The 23,264-nt window shown below is 44.7% G+C and overlaps 1 protein-coding gene across 1 annotated transcript in view; it reads right to left on the reverse strand.

The window, feature by feature from the left end:
* Nucleotides 1-23,264, reverse strand: part of rtkna (rhotekin a) — a gene marked incomplete at its 5' end in the record, with an annotated part of 64,059 nt that overhangs the window by 15,727 nt on the left and 25,068 nt on the right. The window contains 2 exons of the mRNA XM_084176753.1: nucleotides 3,497-3,558; nucleotides 3,714-3,913. Of these exons, the coding sequence (XP_084032879.1) occupies nucleotides 3,497-3,558; nucleotides 3,714-3,913 (262 nt within the window). The remainder of the gene's footprint in view (nucleotides 1-3,496; nucleotides 3,559-3,713; nucleotides 3,914-23,264) is intronic.

The raw sequence follows: 23,264 nt of genomic DNA on the forward strand, positions 1-23,264 counted from the left end.
ATCAAATACACCACTGGAACGCCGATTAAGGTGTTTACATGTCCTAATAATTCTTAAGATTGCCCAGCAAACCAGGTGTTTTAATCAGCATATGCTTATTTCGATTTTTATATGACTTTTCCATAATCTGTTTAATATCGAATTATTACTGTGCATGTAAACATACTCAATGTTATGAACCAAACAATGTTTTTAGTTTTAGATGTATTTAAGACCCGTTTATTATTAAATCACCCATTCTGATACTGACTGTAACTCCTTGTTTAGAATTTCAGTGAGCTCACTGGCTTTGGGTGCTGACATGTAGTGTGTGGAATCAGCCGTATATATAGTAATTCTAGCTTTGTGTAAAAATAGAGAAGATTAACGGCCCAAGGCAACTGCCCTGAGGGACACCGCACTGTACATATCTGATATTAGAGAAGCTTCCATTGAAGAATATTCTCTGGGTTCTATTGGATAAATAACTCTCCAACCATGTGATGGCAGGTGATGTAAAGCCACAGCAAGTTAGTTTTTTCAATAACAATTTATGATCAATAACATCAAAGGCTGCACTGAAATCTAACAATACAGCTCCAACTTATTATCCATTTCCATTAACCAATCATCAGTCATCTGAGTCAGTGCAGTACAAGTTGAGTGCCCTTATCTATATGCATGCTGAAAGTCAGTAGTTAACTTGTTCTCTGAAAAATAGCATTGTATTTGCTAAATGACGAAAATGTAGATGTAAATGTAAACACAATCCTCTCCATCAGTTTGCTAAGAATAGGCAGCAAACTGATTAGGCGGCTGTTAGAGCCAGCAAAGGGTGCTTTACTATTTTTAGGCAGTGGGATTACTTTAGCTTCCTTCCACGCCTGTGGACACACACACTCCTTTAGGCTTTGGTTAAAGATATAGCAAATAGGGGTGACAATACGGCTCAGTTGGTAGAGCATGGTGCTTGCAAAGCCAATATTGTGGGTTCGATTCCCGGGACCATACATACATTTCTTCTTTTAAATGTATGCACGCATTACTAAGTTGCTTTGGATAAAAGCATCTGCTAAATGGCATATATTATATAACACAGTCTGCTACCATTCTCAATAGTTTACCATCAAGGTTGTCTATACCTGGTGGCTTATCATTATTGATGGATAACAACAGCAATCCTTCTTTCATTATTATAACTTTTATAAAAAAATATGATGGTTCACTGTGTTTTCTTTTCACGTCTGAGTTTTTCCACTTTAGTAGTGAAATAGTCATTGAAATGATTGGCAATATCGAAAGCTTTTGTTATAAATTATCCATCAACTTCAATGAACGATGGAGATGAATTGGGTTTTCTGCACATGATATCATTGAAAGTACTCCAAAGTATTTTTCCATTGTGTTTTATGTAATTTATCTTTGTTTAATATAATTTATTTCTCTTTTTAAGTTTAATCACAATATCAGCTGAGCAGCCGGACTTGTTCGCCACCTCCTTTGCATCATTTCTTTAAACCATAAAATGTTTCAATCCTCACCCCTCATTCTCTCCCCCTCCACCCCTAAAGTCATCCTCACCCCCTAAACCATTCTTCCCTCATTATACCCCCACCCTCACCCTTTTAAATACACCCCTTTCCATAACCCACATACAGTGGGGGGAAAAAGTATTTAGTCAGCCACCAATTGTGCAAGTTCTCCCACTTAAAAAGATGAGAGAGGCCTGTAATTTTCATCATAGGTACATGTCAACTATGACAGACAAAATGAGAAAATAAAATCCAGAAAATCACATTGTAGGATTTTTTATGAATTTATTTGCAAATTATGGTGGAAAATAAGTATTTGGTCAATAACAAAAGTTTCTCAATACTTTGTTATATACCCTTTGTTGGCAATGACACAGGTCAAACGTTTTCTGTAAGTCTTCACAAGGTTTTCACACACTGTTGCTGGTATTTTGGCCCATTCCTCCATGCAGATCTCCTCTAGAGCAGTGATGTTTTGGGGCTGTCACTGGGCAACACGGACTTTCAACTCCCTCCAAAGATTTTCTATGGGGTTGAGATCTGGAGACTGGCTAGGCCACTCCAGGACCTTGAAATGCTTCTTACGAAGCCACTCCTTCGTTGCCTGGGCGGTGTGTTTGGGATCATTGTCATGCTGAAAGACCCAGCCACGTTTCATCTTCAATGCCCTTGCTGATGGAAGGAGGTTTTCACTCACAATCTCACGATACATGGCCCCATTCATTCTTTCCTTTACACGGATCAGTCGTCCTGGTCCCTTTGCAGAAAAACAGCCCCAAAGCATGATGTTTCCACCCCCATGCTTCACAGTAGGTATCGTGTTCTTTGGATGCAACTCAGCATTCTTTGCCCTCCAAACACGACGAGTTGAGTTTTTACCAAAAAGTTATATTTTGGTTTCATCTGACCATATGACATTCTCCCAATCCTCTTCTGGATCATCCAAATGCACTCTAGCAAACTTCAGATGGGCCTGGACATGTACTGGCTTAAGCAGGGGAACACGTCTGGCACTGCAGGATTTGAGTCCCTGGCGGCGTAGTGTGTTACTGATGGTAGGCTTTGTTACTTTGGTCCCAGCTCTCTGCAGGTCATTCACTAGGTCCCCCCATGTGGTTCTGGGATTTTTGCTCACCGTTCTTGTGATCATTTTGACCCCACGGGGTGAGATCTTGCGTGGAGCCCCAGATCGAGGGAGATTATCAGTGGTCTTGTATGTCTTCCATTTCCTAATAATTGCTCCCACAGTTGATTTCTTCAAACCAAGCTGCTTACCTATTGCAGATTCAGTCTTCCCAGCCTGGTGCAGGTCTACAATTTTGTTTGTGGTGTCCTTTGACAGCTCTTTGGTCTTGGCCATAGTGGAGTTTGGAGTGTGACTGTTTGAGGTTGTGGACAGGTGTCTTTAATACTGATAACAAGTTCAAACAGGTGCCATTAATACAGGTAACGAGTGGAGGACAGAGGAGCCTCTTAAAGAAGAAGTTACAGGTCTGTGAGAGCCAGAAATCTTGCTTGTTTGTAGGTGACCAAATACTTATTTTCCACCATAATTTGCAAATTAATTAATTAAAAATCCTACAATGTGATTTTCTGGATTTTTTTCTCTCAATTTGTCTGTCATAGTTGACGTGTACCTATGATGAAAATTACAGGCCTCTCTCATCTTTTTAAGTGGGAGAACTTGCACAATTGGTGGCTGACTAAATACATTTTTTCCCCACTGTACCCTCACCCCTCCCTAGTGTGGGGTCCTCAGTGGGGGGTGGCTATGAGACCCAGAGACGATCTCGCTCATCATCATGACCCCGCCCCCCCCTCAGCATGACAGACAGCATCAGCATAGCATAATAGGAGATGAGGAGGCAGGGTGTCAGGACCTGGGGCTGATGAAGTGGACTACATGAAGCTCTGCTATTGGGTAGACATGCATCTCTCCTTTATATAGGCACACACAAATACACACACACACTACTGGGGCCTACCTGAGATGGCCACCTTTCCCTTACAGGGTAGTCTGTCGTCCGTGGGCCCTGCGTCAGATGACCTGGTAGAGACAGAAAGAAGGGGATGTCAACAACGGAAATTCTAATTGTAAACCCTGCCCACTCAGACCACATTAAGCCCTTCACCCTATGGGGATAGCTCCATTTATGCACCTCTAAGTTCCTACCCCGCCCCCTTGCCCATTTGCCCTCTGACCTTAGTGCGACCCTCTGCATGACCTGGGCCTCCTTCATCCTCTGCAGCTCCGACATGTAGGCCATGATGCGGGTGTTGCAGGTGAGCAGGCTCTTGGAGGCCTCCAGGGCCTGGTCTCTCTGGGAGCAGGCAGCCAGCAGCTTACAGGCTCCATCACGCATCCGGATCTCATGGTCTATTTTCTTCTGTATGTCACTGTCCTGCAGGCAGAGAGAGAGGGAGGGAGAGATGGGTTAGGACATTTTACTGACTGGAACAGGGTTGATCTTTGAGTGTGGAGCGAGACAGTAAGAAGAGGATAAGAGTGACAGCTCAGTTCAAATGTAAGACAATGACTGAGTAAGAGCGTTTGCGTTTATGGGTTATGTCTGTGTGTATGAGAGAGAGAGAGAGAGAGAGAGAGAGAGAGGGCAAACGTGTGTGTGTGTGTCACGTGGGCACATTTGTGGGGTGTGTCCCTGAAAGCGTTCTGGTGTCTCTGTGCGGTGAGGCGTGGGTCGGTCGGGGCACAGGGTTAAGGCAGGCAGAAGCTGTAAATAAATATGCCCTTCTGCCTCCCCTCCGGCATGCAGACACCAAGATGCTGAATCATTTAACGTACACACACACACACACACACACACACACACACACACACACACACACACACACTCTTTGGGACCGGCTCGACCAGAGGGAGGGTGTAGAGAGTGGAACTGTCAAAACAGCGGACCCCTGATTCCCATGATGAGATCCTAGACATTAACACACAGACACCCTCCCTGCTCCCATCACAATTTTGGAAAATACAAATGTGAAGGTGATGTGGATTATCTAGGACAAGACATGGGTTTATGGGTGATCAGGAAGGGGTGATCAGGAAGGAGCAAGATGGAGAGGTTACACAAGATAGTTTAACAGAGAGCCTAAATCACTGCTACATACTTCATACTGCCAGCAGAATGCCAACACAGAGAGATGAAGACAAAGAGAGAGAGAGAGAGATGCAGAGAGAGAGAGAGAGACACACAGAGAGAGAGAGAGAGACGCAGAGAGAGAAACGCAGAGAGAGAGAGACGCAGAGAGAGAGAGACGCAGACAGAGAAACGCAGAGAGAGAGACGCAGAGAGAGAGAGACGCAGAGAGAGAGAGACGCAGAGACGCAGAGAGAGAGAGACGCAGAGAGAGAGAGAGAGAGACGCAGAGAGAAACGCAGAGAGAGAGAGAGAGAGAGACGCAGAGAGAGAAACGCAGAGAGAGAGAGAGAGAGAGAGAGACGCAGAGAGAGAAACGCAGAGAGAGAGAGACGCAGAGAGAGAGAGAGAGAGAGAGAGAGAGAGAGAGAGAGAGAGACGCAGAGAGAGAGAGAGACGCAGAGAGAAACGCAGAGAGAGAGACGCAGAGAGAGAGACGCAGAGAGAGAAACGCAGAGAGAGAGAGACGCAGAGAGAGAGACGCAGAGAGAGAGAGAGACGCAGAAAGAGAGAGAGACGCAGAGAGAGAGAGACACAGAGAGAGAGAGACGCAGAGAGAAACGCAGAGAGAGAGACGCAGAGAGAGAGACGCAGAGAGAGAGACGAAGAGAGAGAAACGCAGAGAGAGAGACGCAGAGAGAGAAACGCAGAGAGAGAAACGCAGAGAGAGAGAGAGACGCAGAGAGAAACGCAGAGAGAGAGAGACGCAGAGCGAGAGAGAGACGCAGAGAGAGAGAGAGAGACGCAGAGAGAGAGACGCAGATAGAGAGAGACGCAGAGAGCGAGAGAGAGAGAGACGCAGAGAGAGAGAGAGACGCAGAGAGAGAGAGAGACGCAGAGAGAGAGAGACACAGAGAGAGAGAGAGACAGAGAGAGAGAGAGAGACGCAGAGAGAGAGAGAGAGACGCAGAGAGAGAGATACAGAGAGGCGCAGAGAGAGAGAGACGCAGAGAGAGAGACACAGAAACACAGAGAGAGAGACGCAGAGAGAGAGAGACACAGAGAGAGAGATAGAGACGCAGAGAGAGAGAGAGAGACGCAGAAACAGAGAGAGAGACGCAGAGAGAGAGATGCAGAGAGGCGCAGAGAGAGACGCGGAGAGAGAGACGCAGAAACGCAGAGAGAGACGCAGAGAGAAAGAGAGAGAGACGCAGAGAGAGCGAGAGAGAGACGCAGAGAGAGAGAGATGCAGAAACACAGAGAGAGAGACGCAGAGAGAAAGAGAGAGAAGCAGAGAGAGACACAGAGAAAGACGTAAAGAGACGCAGAGAGAGACGCAGAGAGAAAGAGAGAGACGCAGAGAGAGAGACAGAGAGAGACGTAAAGAGACGCAGAGAGAGAGACGCAGAAACGCAGAGAGAGAGACGCAGAGAGAAAGAGAGAGAGACGCAGAGAGAGCGAGAGAGAGACGCAGAGAGAGAGAGAGACGCAGAAACGCAGAGAGAGAGAGACGCAGAGAGAGAGAGACGCAGAGAGAGAGAGATAGACGCAGAGAGAGAGAGACGCAGTGAGAGAGAGACGCAGAGAGAGAGAGAGAGACGCAGAGAGAGAGACGCAGATAGAGCGAGAGAGAGACGCAGAGAGAAACGCAGAGAGAGACGTGGAGAGAGAGAGACGCAGCGAGAGAGAGAGAGACGCAGAGAGAGATGCAGAGAGGCGCAGAGAGAGAGAGACGCGGAGAGAGAGACGCAGAAACGCAGAGAGAGACGCAGAGAGAAAGAGAGAGAGACGCAGAGAGAGCGAGAGAGAGACGCAGAGAGAGAGAGATGCAGAAACACAGAGAGAGAGACGCAGAGAGAAAGAGAGAGACGCAGAGAGAGACACAGAGAAAGACGTAAAGAGACGCAGAGAGAGACGCAGAGAGAAAGAGAGAGACGCAGAGAGAGACACAGAGAGAGACGTAAAGAGACGCAGAGAGAGAGACGCAGAAACGCAGAGAGAGAGACGCAGAGAGAAAGAGAGAGAGACGCAGAAAGAGAGAGACGCAGAAACGCAGAGAGAGAGAGACGCAGAGAGAGAGAGACGCAGAGAGAGAGAGATAGACGCAGAGAGAGAGAGACGCAGTAAGAGAGAGACGCAGAGAGAGAGAGAGAGACGCAGAGAGAGAGACGCAGATAGAGCGAGAGAGAGACGCAGAGAGAAACGCAGAGAGAGACGTGGAGAGAGAGAGAGACGCAGCGAGAGAGAGAGAGACGCAGAGAGAAACGCAGAGAGAGAGACGCAGAGAGAGAGAGAGACGCAGAGAGAGAGAGAGAGACGCAGAGAGAGCGAGAGAGAGACGCAGAAACGCAGAGAGAGAGACGCAGAGAGAAAGAGCGAGAGACCCAGAGAGAGCGAGAGAGAGACGCAGAGAGAGAGAGACGCAGAAACGCAGAGAGAAACGCAGAGAGAGACACAGAGAGAGACGTAAAGAGACGCAGAGATAGAGACGCAGAGAGAAAGAGAGAGACGCAGAGAGAGACACAGAGAGAGACGTAAAGAGACGCAGAGAGAGAGACGCAGAGACGCAGAGAGAGAGACGCAGAGAGAAAGAGAGAGAGAGACGCAGAGAGAGACACAGAGACGCAGAGAGAGAGAGGCAGATAGAGAGACGCAGAGAGAAAGAGAGAGAGAGACGCAGAGAGACGCAGAGAGAGAGGCAGATAGAGAGATGCAGAGAGAGACGCAGAGACACAGAGAGAGAGAGACGCAGAGACACAGAGAGAGAGACGCAGAGAGAGAGAGGCAGATAGAGAGAGGCAGAGAGAGAGAGACGCAGAGAGACGCAGAGAGAGATGCAGAGCCAGAGAGAGATGCAGAGCGAGAGAGAGCCGCAGAGAGAAAACAGGAAAGAGAGATGCAGAGAGAGAGAGAGAGAGAGATGCAGAGAGAGGAAGTAGGAAAGAGAAAGAAATAGGTGAAAACATAAATAGGACTTGTCTTTTTCCATTTTTTATTCAGTACTCAGGATCCCCTCTAACACGTCTGCTACTTCTCTCTCGGGTTGGAAAGTAGATCCAGCTACTGACATCCCATCGCTATGACAACCAACCACATCTCATCTGCTGCTTTGTGTCCAATTAAACATGTTTAATATCAAACATGCACACCAGTCTTAATCTCTCTCACTCAATCTCTTTGTTATATCACTCAAAGCGATAAGAGTATTTAAACAAGTCTTACACCTCTATTTAAGAAAGTCTCTCTCTCTCAATTCAACAGGCTTTATTGGCATGGGAAACATTATGTTTACATTGCCAAAGCAAGTGAAATAAACAATATCAGTAAACCTTTCTCTCCCTCGCTCCCTCTCCACATCATTTTCTTCAAATAGCCCTCTGTCTTCCTCTCCTCTCCTTCCATCCATCCCAAACAGAACACTGCAAAGGAGAGTGGGATGGATGGGAGTGAATGTGGCTTGGACCCATTTGGCTACATGTGGAGCCATTTTGGCTTCTTGGACCCAGTGGTTTCATGAATTATGGACCATAGCTCTCTCATGACAGTAACAGAGACATGTTGTATTAGGTAAACTATATGCCTCTTGAACATATAGCACAGCTTAGGATACAACCACACTGGCTTTACATGCAGTGAAAGCTAAATACACTAACAGCTCTAAATCAAGCATCCAAATACATTGTCCACAAGCCAAACCAAGCAGGGTAAAGCTGTGGGCCTACACCAAGATGGTTTTAATCCAGCCATTTGTTTTAAGAGTACAGTAACACATTATTATCAATTCAAAAGAGAGTATCTCCAAAAACAATGATAGATCTTAACGTTCACAAAGTTCAAAGTGGTTCTGAAGTCCAATAGATTTCTCCATATGATACACTGCCAGAGTTACAATGCTTCAGCATGATAAATAATATTTACATTGTTAAAGATGTCTATGACATGATATATACATTCATACGGAGCTATGGATGTAAACACAGGAGCATAGCTGACTTGTTGAAATGAATATAAACAAAGCATCCAAATACCTTCATCTTCCAATGAGCTTCTGAACACAGAGAGAAAGCAGAACACCACTACAGAAGGAACTGCAGTGTGTGTGTGTGTGCTTCATGACAGTGTAAGTTAAAGTGTGTGTATAAGAATGTCTTTGTATATGGGGAGGACAGTGAACACACGACAGAGGGGGGATTGAATTTGTGTTTACATGTGTAACTATTTAGTAGGTTGTATATACAGTACCAGTCAAAGGTTTGGACACACCTACTTATTCAAGGGTTTTTCTTTATTTGTACTATTTTCTACATTGTAGAATAATAGTGAAGACATCAAAACTATGAAATAGCACATGGAATCATGTAGTAACCAAAAAAGTGTTAAACAAATCAAAATATATTTTAGATTTTAGATTCTTCAAAGTAGCCAAAGTGTGCCTTGATGACAGCTTGAACACTCTTGTCATTCTCTCAACCAGCTTCATGAGGTAGTCACCTGGAATTCATTTCAATTAACAGGTGTGCCTTCTTAAAAGTTCATTTGTGGAATTTCTTTCCTTCTTTTTTAATGCGTTTGAGCCAATCAGTTGTGTTGTGACAAGATAGCGTTGGTGTACAGAAGATAGCCCTATTTGGTAAAAGACCAAGTCCATATTATGGCAAGAAAAGCTCAAATAAGCAAAGAGAAATGACAGTCCATCATTACTTTAAGACATGAAGGTCAGTCAATAGGGAACATTTCAAGCACTTTGAACGTTTCTTCAAGTGCAGTCGCAAAAACCATCAAGCGCTATGATGAAACTGGCTCTCATGAGGACCACCACAGGAAAGGAAGACCCAGAGTTACCTCTGCTACAGAGGAGTGAATTAGCGTTACCAGCCTCAGAAATCGGCAATTAACTGCACCTTAGATTGCAGCCCAAATAAATGCTTCACAGAGTTCAAGTAACAGACACATCTCAACATCAACTGTTCAGAGGAGACTGTGTGAATCAGGCCTTCATGGTCGAATTGCTGCAAAGAAACCACTACTAAAGGACACCAATAATAAGAAGAGACTTGCTTGGGCCAAGAAACACGAGCAATGGACATTAGACCGGTGGAAATCTGTCCTTTGGTCTGATGAGTCCAAATTTGAGATTTTTGGTTCCAACCGCCGTGTCTTGTGAGATGCAGAATAGGTGAACGGATGATCTCCGCATGTGTGGTTCCCACCATGAAGCATGGAGGAGGAGGTGTGATGGTGCTTTGCTGGTGACACTGTCAGTGATTTATTCAGAATTCAAGGCACACTTAACCAGCATGGCTACCACAGCATTCTGCAGCGATACGCCATCCCATCTGGTTTGGGCTTAGTGGGACTATCATTTGTTTTTCAACAGGACAATGAACCAACACACCTCCAGGCTGTGTAAGGGCTATTTTACCAAGAAGGAGAGTGATGGAGTGCTGCATTAGATGACCTGGCCTCCACAATCCCCCGACCTCAACCCAATTGAGATGGTTTGGGATGAGTCGGACCGCAGAGTGAAGGAAAAGCAGCCAACAAGTGCTCAGCATATGTGGGAACTCCTTAAAGACTGTTGGAAAAGCATTCCAGGTGATCTGGTTGAGAGAATGCCAAGAGTGTGCAAAGCTGTCATCAAGGCAAAGGGTGGCTATTTGATCTCAAATATATTTCAATTTGTTTAACACTTTTTTGGTTACTACATGATTCCATATGTGTTATTTCATAGTTTTGATGTCTTCACTATTCTTCTACAATGTAGAAAATAGTAAAAATAAAGAAAAACCCTTGAATGAGTAGGTGTGTCCAAACTTTTTACTGGTACTGTATATATTTATTTACTAAAAAAATATATATGGGGGATTGGAAATGATGCAGACAATTACATTGATAGAAGCCATAAACTATCTGCAATATTAAAGCTGATCTACACTAATATATATATACAGTGGGGAGAACAAGTATTTGATACACTACCGCTTTTGCAGGTTTTCCTACTTACAAAGCATGTAGAGGTCTGTACTTTTTATCATAGGTACACTTCAACTGTGAGAGATGGAATCTAAAACAAAAATCCAGAAAATCACATTGTATGATTTTTAAGTAATTCATTTGCATTTTATTGCATGACATAAGTATTTGATACATCAGAAAAGCAGAACTTAATATTTGGTACATAAACCTTTGTTTGCAATTACAGAGATCATACGTTTCCTGTAGGTCTTGACCAGGTTTGCACACACTGCAGCAGGGATTTTGGCCCACTCCTCCATACAGACCTTCTCCAGATCCTTCCGGTTTCGGGGCTGTCGCTGGGCAATACGGACTTTCAGCTCCCTCCAAAGATTTTCTATTGGGTTCAGGTCTGGAGACTGGCTAGGCCACTCCAGGACCTTGAGATGCTTCTTACGGAGCCACTCCTTAGTTGCCCTGGCTGTGTGTTTCGGGTCGTTGTTATGCTGGAAGACCCAGCCACGACCCATCTTCAATGCTCTTACTGAGGGAAGGAGGTTGTTGGCCAAGATCTCGCGATACATGGCCCCATCCATCCTCCCCTCAATACGGTGCAGTCATCCTGTCCCCTTTGCAGAAAAGCATCCCCAAAGAATGATGTTTCCACCTCCATGCTTCACGGTTGGGATGGTGTTCTTGGGGTTGAACTCATCCTTCTTCTTCCTCCAAACACGGCGAGTGGAGTTTAGACCAAAAAGCTCTATTTTTGTCTCATCAGACCACATGACCTTCTCCCATTCCTCCTCTGGATCATCCAGATGGTCATTGGCAAACTTCAGACGGGCCTGGACATGCGCTGGCTTGAGCAGGGGGACCTTGCGTGCGCTGCAGGATTTTAATCCATGATGGCGTAGTGTGTTACTAATGGTTTTCTTTGAGACTGTGGTCCCAGCTCTCTTCAGGTCATTAACCAGGTCCTGCCTTGTAGTTCTGGGCTGATCCCTCACCTTCCTCATGATCATTGATGCCCCACGAGGTGAGATCTTGCATGGAGCCCCAGACCGAGGGTGATTGACCGTCATCTTGAACTTCTTCCATTTTCTAATAATTGCGCCAACAGTTGTTGCCTTCTCACCAAGCTGAAGAAGGTGTTTCCAAGATGGCGAAGTAGTGCAGTCCTGTTTCTGTCGTGTGTCTGTAAATAGCCTGTAAATACCCTGTTTTTTTGTATTTTTCGTACATATTTCCCTATCAGACTTTTCATCCTTCTACAAAATATACTTTCCTGCAACCCGCCTCACTCAATGTGGAACGGATTCTATTATTGACTTACCTTTTATCTAGAATCTCCAGTTGAAACTAGCTAGCCAGCTAACTAGCTACTTGCTATTAGCCACAGCTAGCGGTGTTTCACCCAGATCATTGGATTTTTTCCGCGGGATTAATTTTAATCACTGGACATTGATCACCGGATATTCGGCCAGTCTGCACAGCGCGTTATCGACCCAGAACATATCAGTTTTTCTGCCGGAATCACTGATTCTCTGGACCTTTAACTCCGGATTCATCGCTACCAGCTGGCTACAACAACAACAAAACGGACGCTGTGGTCTGGCTAATCATCCCGAGCTAGGCCCATCTCCCGGCTATCTACCTCTCTATCAACCGGACGGGACCACCTAGTGTTGACACGGAGCCCCGCCGATCCTACACGACTGGTCTGCCGACGAAATCGTCTGATGTGGTTACGACGTTAACCACGAAGATTCCATCCATCTGCTAGCCCTGGCCCGTTAGCACACGTTATCCGTGGCCTCTTACTCACTAAACTGAACTAGCTACTGAACTAGCTACTTGCTATTAGCCACAGCTAGCGGTGTTGCACCCAGAATATTGGATTTTTTTTCCGCGGGATTAATTTTTAATCACTGGACATTGATCACCGGATATTCGGCCAGTCTGCACAGCGCGTTATCGACCCAGAACATATCAGTTTTTCCGCCGGAATCACTGAATTCACTGGACCTTTAACTCCGGATTCATCGCTACCAGCTGGCTACAACAAAACGGACGTAGCACACGCTAGCCGTGGCCTCTTACTCACTAGCGCTTCACCACCGGACCTTATGATAACTCAGCTATACAGCTGATATCTGCTGGACTGTTCCTTTTTACGGTACTACATCCTGTTTATGTTTAGCCTCAGCCCAAACATGGTTAGTTTATTGTTGTTTCGGTTATTTCTAATTGTACTATATCACTGTAGACCCCCCAGCCTAGCTAAACCTGCCTTAGTTAGCTCCTTTGTCCCTCCGCCCATACACTCAGAGACCGACTCAATTGATGCCTCTAGAGATACTATCTCTTTCATTGTTACCCAACGCTTAGGTTTACCTCCACTTTACTCATATCCTTCCATATCCTTGTCTGTACATAATGCCCTGAATCTTTTCTATAACACCCGGAAATCTGCCCCCTTTATTCTATGTACCCAACGCACTAGAAGACCAGTTCTTAAAGCCTTTAGCCGTATCCTTATTCTAGTCCTCCTCTGTTCCTCTGGTGATGTAGAGGCTAACCCAGGGCCTGTAGCCCCCAGTATCACTCCTACTCCCCAGGAGCTATCATTTGATGACTTCTGTAATCGCAAAAGTCTTGGTTTCTTGCACATAAATATCAGAAGTCTACTTCCTAAGTTTGAGTTATTCACTGCGTTAGCACACTCTGCCAACCCTGATGTTCTAGCAGTGTCTGAATCCTGGCTCAGGAAGGCCACCAAAAATTCTGAAATTTCCATCCCCAACTATAACATTTTCCGTCTAGATAGAACTGCCAAAGGGGGTGGAGTTGCAATCTACTGTAGAGATAGCCTGCAGAGCTCTATCATACTATCCAGGTCTGTGCCCAAACAGTTTGAGCTTCTATTTCTAAAAATCCACCTTTCCAGAAATAAGTCTCTCACTGTTGCCGCTTGCTACAGACCCCCCTCAGCCCCCAGCTGTGCCCTGGACACCATATGTGAATTGATTGCCCCCCATTTATCCTCTGAGTTTGTACTGCTTGGTGACCTAAATTGGGATATGCTTAATACCCCAGCCATCCTACAATCCAAGCTAGATGCCCTCAACCTCACGCAAATTATCAACGAACCTACCAGGTACAACCCTAAATCCTTAAACATGGGTACCCTCATAGATATCATCCTGACTAACATACCCTCTAAATACACCTCAGCTGTCTTCAACCAGGATCTCAGCGATCACTGCCTTATTGCCTGCGTCCGTAACGGGTCTGCGGTCAAACGACCACCCCTCATCACTGTCAAACGCTCCCTAAAACACTTTAGCGAGGAGGCCTTCCTAATTGACCTGGCCCAGGTATCCTGGATGGATATAGATCTCATTCCGTCAGTAGAGGATGCCTGGTTGTTCCTTAAAAGTAATTTCCTCTCAATCTTAAATAAACATGCCCCATTCAAAAAATACAGAACTAAGAACCGATATAGCCCCTGGTTCTCCTCAGACTTGACTGCCCTTGACCAGCACAAAAACATCCTGTGGCGTACAGCATTAGCATCAAATAGCCCCCGCGATATGCAACTTTTCAGGGAAGTTAGGAACCAATATACACAAGCAGTCAGGAAAGCAAAGGCTAACTTTTTCAAACAGAAATTTGCATCCTGTAGCACTAACTCCAAAAAGTTTTGGGACACTGTAAAGTCCATGGAGAATAAGAGCACTTCCTCCCAGCTGCCCACTGCACTGAGGCTAGGAAACACTATCACCACCGATAAATCTACAATAATCGAGAATTTCAACAAGCATTTTGCTACAGCTGGCCATGCTTTCCATCTGGCTACCACTAACCCGGCCACCAACTCTGCACCCTCTGCTGCAACTTGCCCATGCCCCCCCCGCTTCTCCTTCACACAAATTCAGACAGCTGATGTTTTGAAAGCGCTGCAAAATCTGGACCCCTACAAATCAGCTGGGCTAGACAATCTGGACCCTTTCTTTCTAAAACTAGCCGCCGAAATTGTCGCAACCCCTATTACTAGTCTGTTCAACCTCTCTTTCATAACGTCTGAGATCCCCAGAGATTGGAAAGCTGCCGCGGTCATCCCCCTCTTCAAAGGGGGTGACACTCTAGATCCAAACTGCTACAGACCTATATCCATCCTGCCCTGCCTTTCGAAAGTATTCGAAAGCCAAGTTAACAAACAGATCACCGACCATTTCGAATCCCACCGTACCTTCTCCGCTATGCAATCCGGTTTCCGAGCTGGTCACGGGTGCACTTCAGCCACGCTCAAGGTCCTAAACGATATTATAACCACGATTGATAATAGACAGTACTGTGCAGCCGTCTTCATCGACCTGGCCAAGGCTTTCGACTCTGTCAACCACCGCATTCTTATTGGCAGACTAAATAGCCTTGGTTTCTCAAATGACTGCCTCGCCTGGTTCACCAACTACTTCTCAGATAGAGTTCAGTGTGTCAAATCGGAGGGCCTGTTGTCTGGACCTATGGCAGTCTCTATGGGGGTGCCACAGGGTTCAATTCTTGGGCCGACACTTTTCTCCGTGTATATCAATGATGTCGCTCTTGCTGCTGGTGACTCTCAGATCCACCTCTACGCAGACGACACCATTTTGTATACATCTGGCCCTTCATTGGACACTGTGTTAACAAACCTCCAAACGAGCTTCAATGCCATACAACAATCCTTCAGTAGCCTTCAACTGCTCTTAAACACTAGTAAAACTAAATGCATGCTTTTCAATCGAACGCTGCTAGCACCCGCCCACCCGACTAGAATCACCACTCTCGACGGGTCTGACCTAGAGTATGTGGACAACTACAAATATCTAGGTGTCTGGTTAGACTGTAAACTCAACTTCCAGACTCACATAAAGAATCTCCAATCCAAAGTTAAATCTAGAATCGGCTTCCTATTTCGCAACAAAGCCTCCTTCACTCATGCTGCCAAACATGCCCTCGTAAAACTGACTATCCTACCGATCCTTGACTTCGGCGATGTCATTTACAAAATAGCCTCCAACACTCTACTCAGCAAATTGGATGTAGTCTATCACAGTGCCATCCGTTTTGTCTCCAAAGCCCCATACACTACCCACCACTGTGACCTGTACGCTCTTGTTGGCTGGTCCTCACTACATGTTCGTCGTCAAACCCACTGGCTCCAGGCCATCTATAAATCACTGCTAGGCAAATCCCCGCCTTATCTTAGCTCATTGGTCACCATAGCAGCACCCACCCGTAGTCTGCGCTCCAGCAGGTATATCTCACTGGTCATTCCCAAAGCCAACACCTCCTTTGGCCGCCATTCCTTCCAGTTCTCTGCTGCCAATGACTGGAACGAATTGCAAAAATCTCTGAAGCTGGAGACTCTTATCTCCCTCAATAACTTTAAGCATCAGTTGTCAGAGCACCTTACCGATCACTGCACCTGTACACAGCCCATCTGAAATTAGCCCACCCAACTACCTCATCCCTATATTGTTATTTATTTTGCTCTTTTGCACCCCAGTATCTCTATTTGCACATCATCTCTTGCACATCTAGCATTCCAGTGTTAATACTATTGTAATTATTCTGCACTATAGCCTATTTATTGCCTTACCTCCATAACTTGCTACATTTGCACACACTGTATATATATTTTCTGTTGTATTTCTGACTTTATGTTTTTTTTACCCCATATGTAACTCTGTGTTGTTTTTATTGCACTACTTTGCTTTATCTTGGCCAGGTCGCAGTTGTAAATGAGAACCTGTTCTCAACTGGCTTACCTGGTTAAATAAAGGTGAAATAAAAAATAAAATAAAAAAAGCTGCTTGCCTATTGTCCTGTAGCCCAACCCAGCCTTGTGCAGGTCTACAATTTTATCCCTGATGTCCTTACACAGCTCTCTGGTCTTGTCCATTGTGGAGAGGTTGGAGTCTGTTTGATTGAGTGTGTGGACAGGTGTCTTTTATACAGGTAACGAGTTCAAACAGGTGCAGTTAATACAGGTAATGAGTGGAGAACAGGAGGGCTTCTTAAAGAAAAACTAACAGGTCTGTGAGAGCCGGAATTCTTACTGGTTGGTAGGTGATCAAATACTTATGTCATGCACTAAAATGCAAATTAATTACTTAAAAATCATACAATGTGATTTTCTGGATTTTTGTTTTAGATTCCGTCTCTCACAGTTGAAGTGTACCTATGATAAAAATTACAGACCACTACATGCTTTGTAAGTAGGAAAACCTGCAAAATCGGCAGTGTATCAAATACTTGTTCTCCCCACTGTATATATACTGTGTATTTCTGATCAATTTGATGTTATTTTAATGGACAAAAAAATTGCTTTTCTTTCGAAAACAAGGACATTTGTAAGTGACCCCAAATGTTTGAATGGTAGTGTGTGTGTGTATATATATTATATATCAGAAATACACAGTGTAGACATTGTTAATGTTGTAAATGGCTATTCTAGCTGGAAACGGCTGATTTTTTACGGAATGTCTACAAAGGCGTACAGAGGCCCATTATCAGCAACCATCAGTCCTGTGTTCCAATGGCACGTTGTGTTTGCTAATCCAAGTTTATCATTTTAAAAGGCTAATTGATCATTAGAAAACCCTTTTGCAATCATGTTAGCACAGATGAAAACTATTGTGCTGTTTAAAGAAGCAATAAAATGGGCCTTCTTGAGACTAGTTGAGTATCTGGAGCATCAGCAATTGTGGGTTCGATTATAGGCTCAAAATGGCCAGAAACAAAGAACTTCCTTCTGAAACTTGTCAGTCTATTCTTGTTCTGAGAAATTAAGGCTATTCCATGCGAGAAATTGCCAAGAAACTGAAGATCTCGTACAACGCTGTGTACTACTCCCTTCACAGAACAGCGCAAACTGGCTTTAACCAGAATAGAAAGAGGAGAGGGAGGCCCCGGTGCACAACTGAGCAAGAGGACAAATACATTAGAGTGTCTAGTTTGAGAAACAGACGCCTCACAGGTCCTCAACTGGCAGCTTCAATAAATAGTACCCGCAAAACACCAGTCTCAACGTCAACAGTCAAGAGTCGACTCCGGGATGCTGACCTTCTAGGCAGAGTTGCAAAGAAAATGTCCAGTGTTATTTTCCCCATCTTAATCTTTTCTTTTTATTGGCCAGTCTGAGATATGGCTTTTTCTTTGCAACTCTGCCTAGAAGGTCAGAATCCCAGAGTCGCCTCTTCACTGTTGACGTTGAGACTGGTGTTTTGCGGGTACTATTTAATGAAGCTGCCAGAGATTGGGGGAGAGAGAGAGAGACTGGGAGGTCTTTATTCTTTTGGAACTTTTGTGAGTGTAATGTTTACTGTTATTTTGTTTATTATCTATTTCACTTGCTTTGGCAATGTAAACATATATTTCCCATGCCAATAAAGCCCCTTAAATTGAATTGAAATTGAAAGAGAGAAGGGGGGACAGAGAGGGAGAGATAGAACAATGGAAGGAGAAGGATGGACCTTAGGGAAAGCAGTAGAGAGCGAGATGGAGAGTAAGAGAGAGATCTGGGTGGAGTGGGCAGGCAAAATTAGTCAGCCACAACTATACTGCCCACTCCACCACATTCCTTCCTCTCTCTTGCTCTCTCCTGCTTTCCCTCACTCCCTCTCTCCCACACCAGAGGCATGGCTGCGGTGAGGGAGGGAGGGGCAGGGCCAAGAGAGGGAGGAAGCGAGGCAGGGGCCAAGAAAGGGAGGGAGCGAGGGGCAGGGCCAAGAGAGGGAGCGAGGGGCAGGGCCAGGAGAGGGAGGGAGCGAGGGAGGGGCAGGGCCAGGTGAGGGAGGGAGGGAGGAGCAGGGCCAGGAGAGGGAGGGAGTGAGGGAGGGGCAGGGCCAGGAGAGGGAGGGAGCGAGGGAGGGGCAGGGCCAGGTGAGGGAGGGGCAGGGCCAGGAGAGGGAGGGGCAGGGCCAGGAGAGGGAGGGGCAGGGCCAGGAGAGGAGGGAGCTGTGGAATATGATCATGAGGGGTGAGAGGAAGGTACATCATCAGACTGTCATTAACACACAACACATTGGCCCCGTCTCTCCTTCACATACACACGCAAGCTTGTCACATGTAAACGTACACTTGCAAGCACACGTACGCATGCACACACACCCTATAGTTTCAAGACATACACAGAGACACAGCCTCAGACTTTCTGTCTATCCACCTCTCATACACACAAACACAGAGACATAGCCTATGCTAACACATACGCAACAGATGCAAATATACAACAAACTTTCAAATCACCCAAACCAATGTCTTGTTCAAGTAGGACAGCGGTTCTCAACCTTTTTCAGTTACTGTACAACCAACAAAATGTTACTCTACCCGGAGTACCCTCTCATGTGCATTTTACCAGTAAGCTTTTAGTCTCATGATTCTTCTCAAGTACCCCCTGTGGATGGGTCAAGTACCCCCTGGGGTCCTAGTACCCCTGGTTGGGAACCACTGAAGTAGGACATACTGTAGTAGTTTGTTTCTGGCACCACGAGTTAGGAGGCAAGGCAGTAACTGGGTGGGGTATTCAGCCTGATCACTAGAAATAGATGGCGATTTCGGACGTTTGAAAAGGTCCTGAGAACATCGATATATGCCTTCCTCTGATGCTCGGAGCCAGAGCGCGCTGCTTAGAACACTGCAACACCGCAGTTCACAATGCTTTAGCAAGCCGTGAGAATACTTGATGATAGTTGATGGAAACAGCGTTTTGTTTTTAATTATAACCACTCAGAATTAATACCTTAACTTAACCCTTTGAGTTGTTTCTGTTTTAACCCTGTAACCCCGCAGAATTAATGCCTCAAGAAACGCCTCGTTAGGGCATTTGCGTACCTCCATTAACGAGAGCAACACGGTCGCAAAGTAGTTCAACCACTGTCCGGTCCAAGGCACACACTTCTCCCTCCGGTCTGAGTGTGTTTCCCAGTCTACAGCCAGAGTGCTGATGTCACCAGGGCCTGAACGGACTCTGCATTGGTCTAATGGTGGAAGAACCAGAGGCTTTGTCCCAATACATATAGAACTGAACAGAACACAACCAGCAAATGTAATCAATTCTTCACAAACATTACATATATAGACGTTGATTCAACATACATTGGTTGAATCAACGTCTATTCCATGTCAATTCAACGACATTACGTTGAACCAACGTGGAATAGACGTTGAATTGACGTCTGTGCCCAGTGGGAATGGACGGCTTTAGGCATACGTGGAACAGTGTGTGTGTGTGTGTGTGTATGTGTGTGTGTCGGGGGAGTATCAAATCAAATCAACAACATGCAGTGTGTGACTGCAGCCAGCTGTTCTCACACAAAGGCCAGAGTGTTCAGTGCAGCTGGGCCCCAGCTCAGAGGGGAGTGGTCGGTGTGTGTGTGTGTGGACAGAAAAAGAGGATGCGATTGTGTGTGTGTGGGTGTGTTATCTGGAGCAGAGATACAGCCTAGGGGTTCTACATAGCACAATGTCCATGGGTCCAGCTCTATGAAAGAGTAGACTACTAGCTGGGGGTCGGTGGGATTCATGGCGACGTGGGTGCATGCGTGTGTGAGAGTATGTATGTTTTAGCGCGATGTTCCAAATGCCTGTAGCATAAAATGTCGTATTTATATAAGGTATTGGCAACTCGTTCTCAATCTGAGAAATAAGCATCTTCTTATCCAGGTAGGCTATGTTGTTCAAACAGTTGGAGATGGACAAGAGGGTGTATTCATAACAGTTCAACTGTTATACCTTGTTAGCAAGAAAATAGATATTTGGCTAGACTTTAAAAATAAAGATCAGCTGGCTACTCACTAGCAGTGGGCTTGTGCTTGAGAGATTGTTTGAGACCTGTGTTAATTTTCTATAATGCCTGCTACCATAAGTTGGTCATTATTAGTCAATGTGCATTGTCCATGGTTCTGGTTAAATTTGTAACAAAACTGCCTTTTCATAGACAGATTTGAAAGCCAGATCATTGATTACTGCAAAAAAGCTGGTTAAACTATTTTGATAAAATAATTACATTATTAGTATGTCTTATGGTTGAAGGCTTATATTTAGCCTAGGTATAACTTCACAAGCCGTGAATTCATTAGATTATTCCTGACTGTTTGAAATGCAGTGTATTGACCTTTAATTGTGCAACAATGCTTATTTAGAGAAAAAGGTTTAAAAATAAATCTAGATATATATCGTGAATCGCCCATAAGTTTGGGGAAAAAAACAAGATCCGATTTTTAGGCCATATCGCCCAGCCCTATGTGAGAGTGTGTACTTGCGTGTGTGTGTGTGAGGGTTTAGTTTGAGGAGACCAAGCCTGTCCATGTCTCCAGCCCAGGGATGGTAAAAGGAGAGTGCCTAAGAGCTTCACAACAACAAGCTCATTCATTAAAAGTAGAGACTGGCAGCCAAGCCAAACCCTGCTTACAGACTCACTAAGACCTTCTGGCACAGACTAGGCTCACCCTCATGCACTGAGTACAGCTTGGTTTGTAGTCAATTACACAGGCCTAGTACCTATAGAACCTCAAAGTCTCAAGGCTCAGGTTTTAAGGTGTGACTACTGACTAAAAGAAGTAGGCTAAGCGAGAAGATACTGAACTTGTCAAATTAATTCACTGGCATGCACATTTAGGGTGTTAACTCCAGATTCTTTGAATTAGATTCCTGTTTGGCTGTAAACCCGTGTCTCAGCAGGATCAGACCTCACATCAACATCATGTAGCTGGAGATAGAGATACAGATAGAGATACAGATAGAGATACAGATAGAGATACAGATAGAGATACAGATAGAGATACAGATAGCGATACAGATAGAGATACAGATAGAGATACAGATAGAGATACAGATAGCGATACAGATAGCGATACAGATAGAGATACAGATAGAGATACAGATAGAGATACAGATAGAGATACAGATAGAGATACAGATAGAGATACAGATAGAGATACAGATAGAGATAGAGATAGAGATACAGATAGAGATACAGATAGAGATACAGATAGAGATACAGATAGAGATACAGATAGAGATAGAGATAGAGATACAGATAGAGATACAGATAGAGATACAGATAGAGATACAGATAGAGATACAGCAGGACAAGAAGGCAAGAAGATGAGAGTAATATGGAAAGCTTTCGGTCCTTCATCAAAACCAGCTTTCAGACACACAGACTTGGATAAGATGTTGGTGCCTTGGACTTTCTCCATATTATTGCTAGTGTGTGACAGAATACTAACGTTGGAATGTGGGCATCCGTGTGTGTGTGTGCAAGCACGTGTGTGTGTCTGTGTGCATATGTGCGTGCGCAAGCATGTGTGTGTGTTTGTGCGTGTGTGCGTGGTCTGACTACACAGCAGACCCACAGAGAGTAGATTTAAGAAACAGTGAGTACAGACCAAACCAGACTAGGGCATAAATAAGCGTGTGGTCCTGAGAACACTGTACATGAACTGCAGGGTACTACTCTGTAATGGTAATATACAGATTTCACCTACCCCATGTTCCCAGATCACTGTAAATTAAGTAAAGGACCCAAGGAGAGGAAACCACTAGACTATTGAGATGCACCCACAGAAAGCAAGCAGGATTCCTTGGGAGAACTAGCTGCTACCTCACTAACCAGTGAGTGAAAGGTGTGAGGATGATTACAGTTGAGATAAGCCTGACCTCACGTCGGCCAACTCTGATCCAATGAGACGGGAGAACAGTCTCTACTCCACTTAGGGCTGAGCGGTATAGCGTATTTTACGATATACCGGTTTTAATTTTTACTTTACCTTCTATAACGTCCATTTTTATAATTCTCTCTCTCTCTCTCTCAGCAGTCTGTATTTTCTTAGCAAGTCGTGTTAGCCGCTAATGATAAACACGTAACTAGCTATACAACCTGATAATACCAGTGATGGTGTAGCCCTAAATCAGCATGTTGTTTGTGCAACACTATCTTCTAAATCAAAGAGGACTACGTGAAGCATGAATATGTTAGCTATATGAAGTAGCTAAGAGAAAACATTAAATGTAACCAAAGATTATAGGGACCCTAGTAAACACTTATCAACACTTTGGTTCCTACCCTGTCACAGTAACTCCTCCCTGGCCTTTTCATTTGTTGTCATGTCAAACAACACTGTATTCAAAGTGCCCACTATTATATTCTAATTATAGAATTAGAATAATCATTCTATTTCTATGACTCCAACAGTTCACTTAAGTGTTTTGCTCTAAATCGCAAATCAAATCGCAATTGCAACATTTGGTTAAAAATAAGGCCTAGGTTGTTTGCCCATATCATGCAGCCCTACGTGGCAGTGTGGAAATGATCTTAAATTAGTGCAGGAAATACAGAAATTGATGAAAATTATGAAAATTATTTTTGGTTGAAGTTTAATTGAACAGTATAAAACAATCAGAATGAGGGAAGTCCCATTGAAATCCCTTAGAATGTATGTGTTGCCACCCTAGGGTCACACACTACTCATGAAGCAAATGTAGAACTTTTATTATTCAAAAACATAAAGTACCATAAAATACCATCATACCTATTTTTATTGTATTTTTTATATGGTGATATGATATTTGGGACATATCGCCCAGCCCTAACTCCACGACATTCCATAATCTGCCAATCTAACAGGAATGGGAAAAACTCCAACGAGAATAA

Source organism: Coregonus lavaretus, assembly GCF_964263955.1.
Source record: "Coregonus lavaretus genome assembly, chromosome: 14".
Lineage (NCBI taxonomy): Eukaryota > Metazoa > Chordata > Actinopteri > Salmoniformes > Salmonidae > Coregonus > Coregonus lavaretus.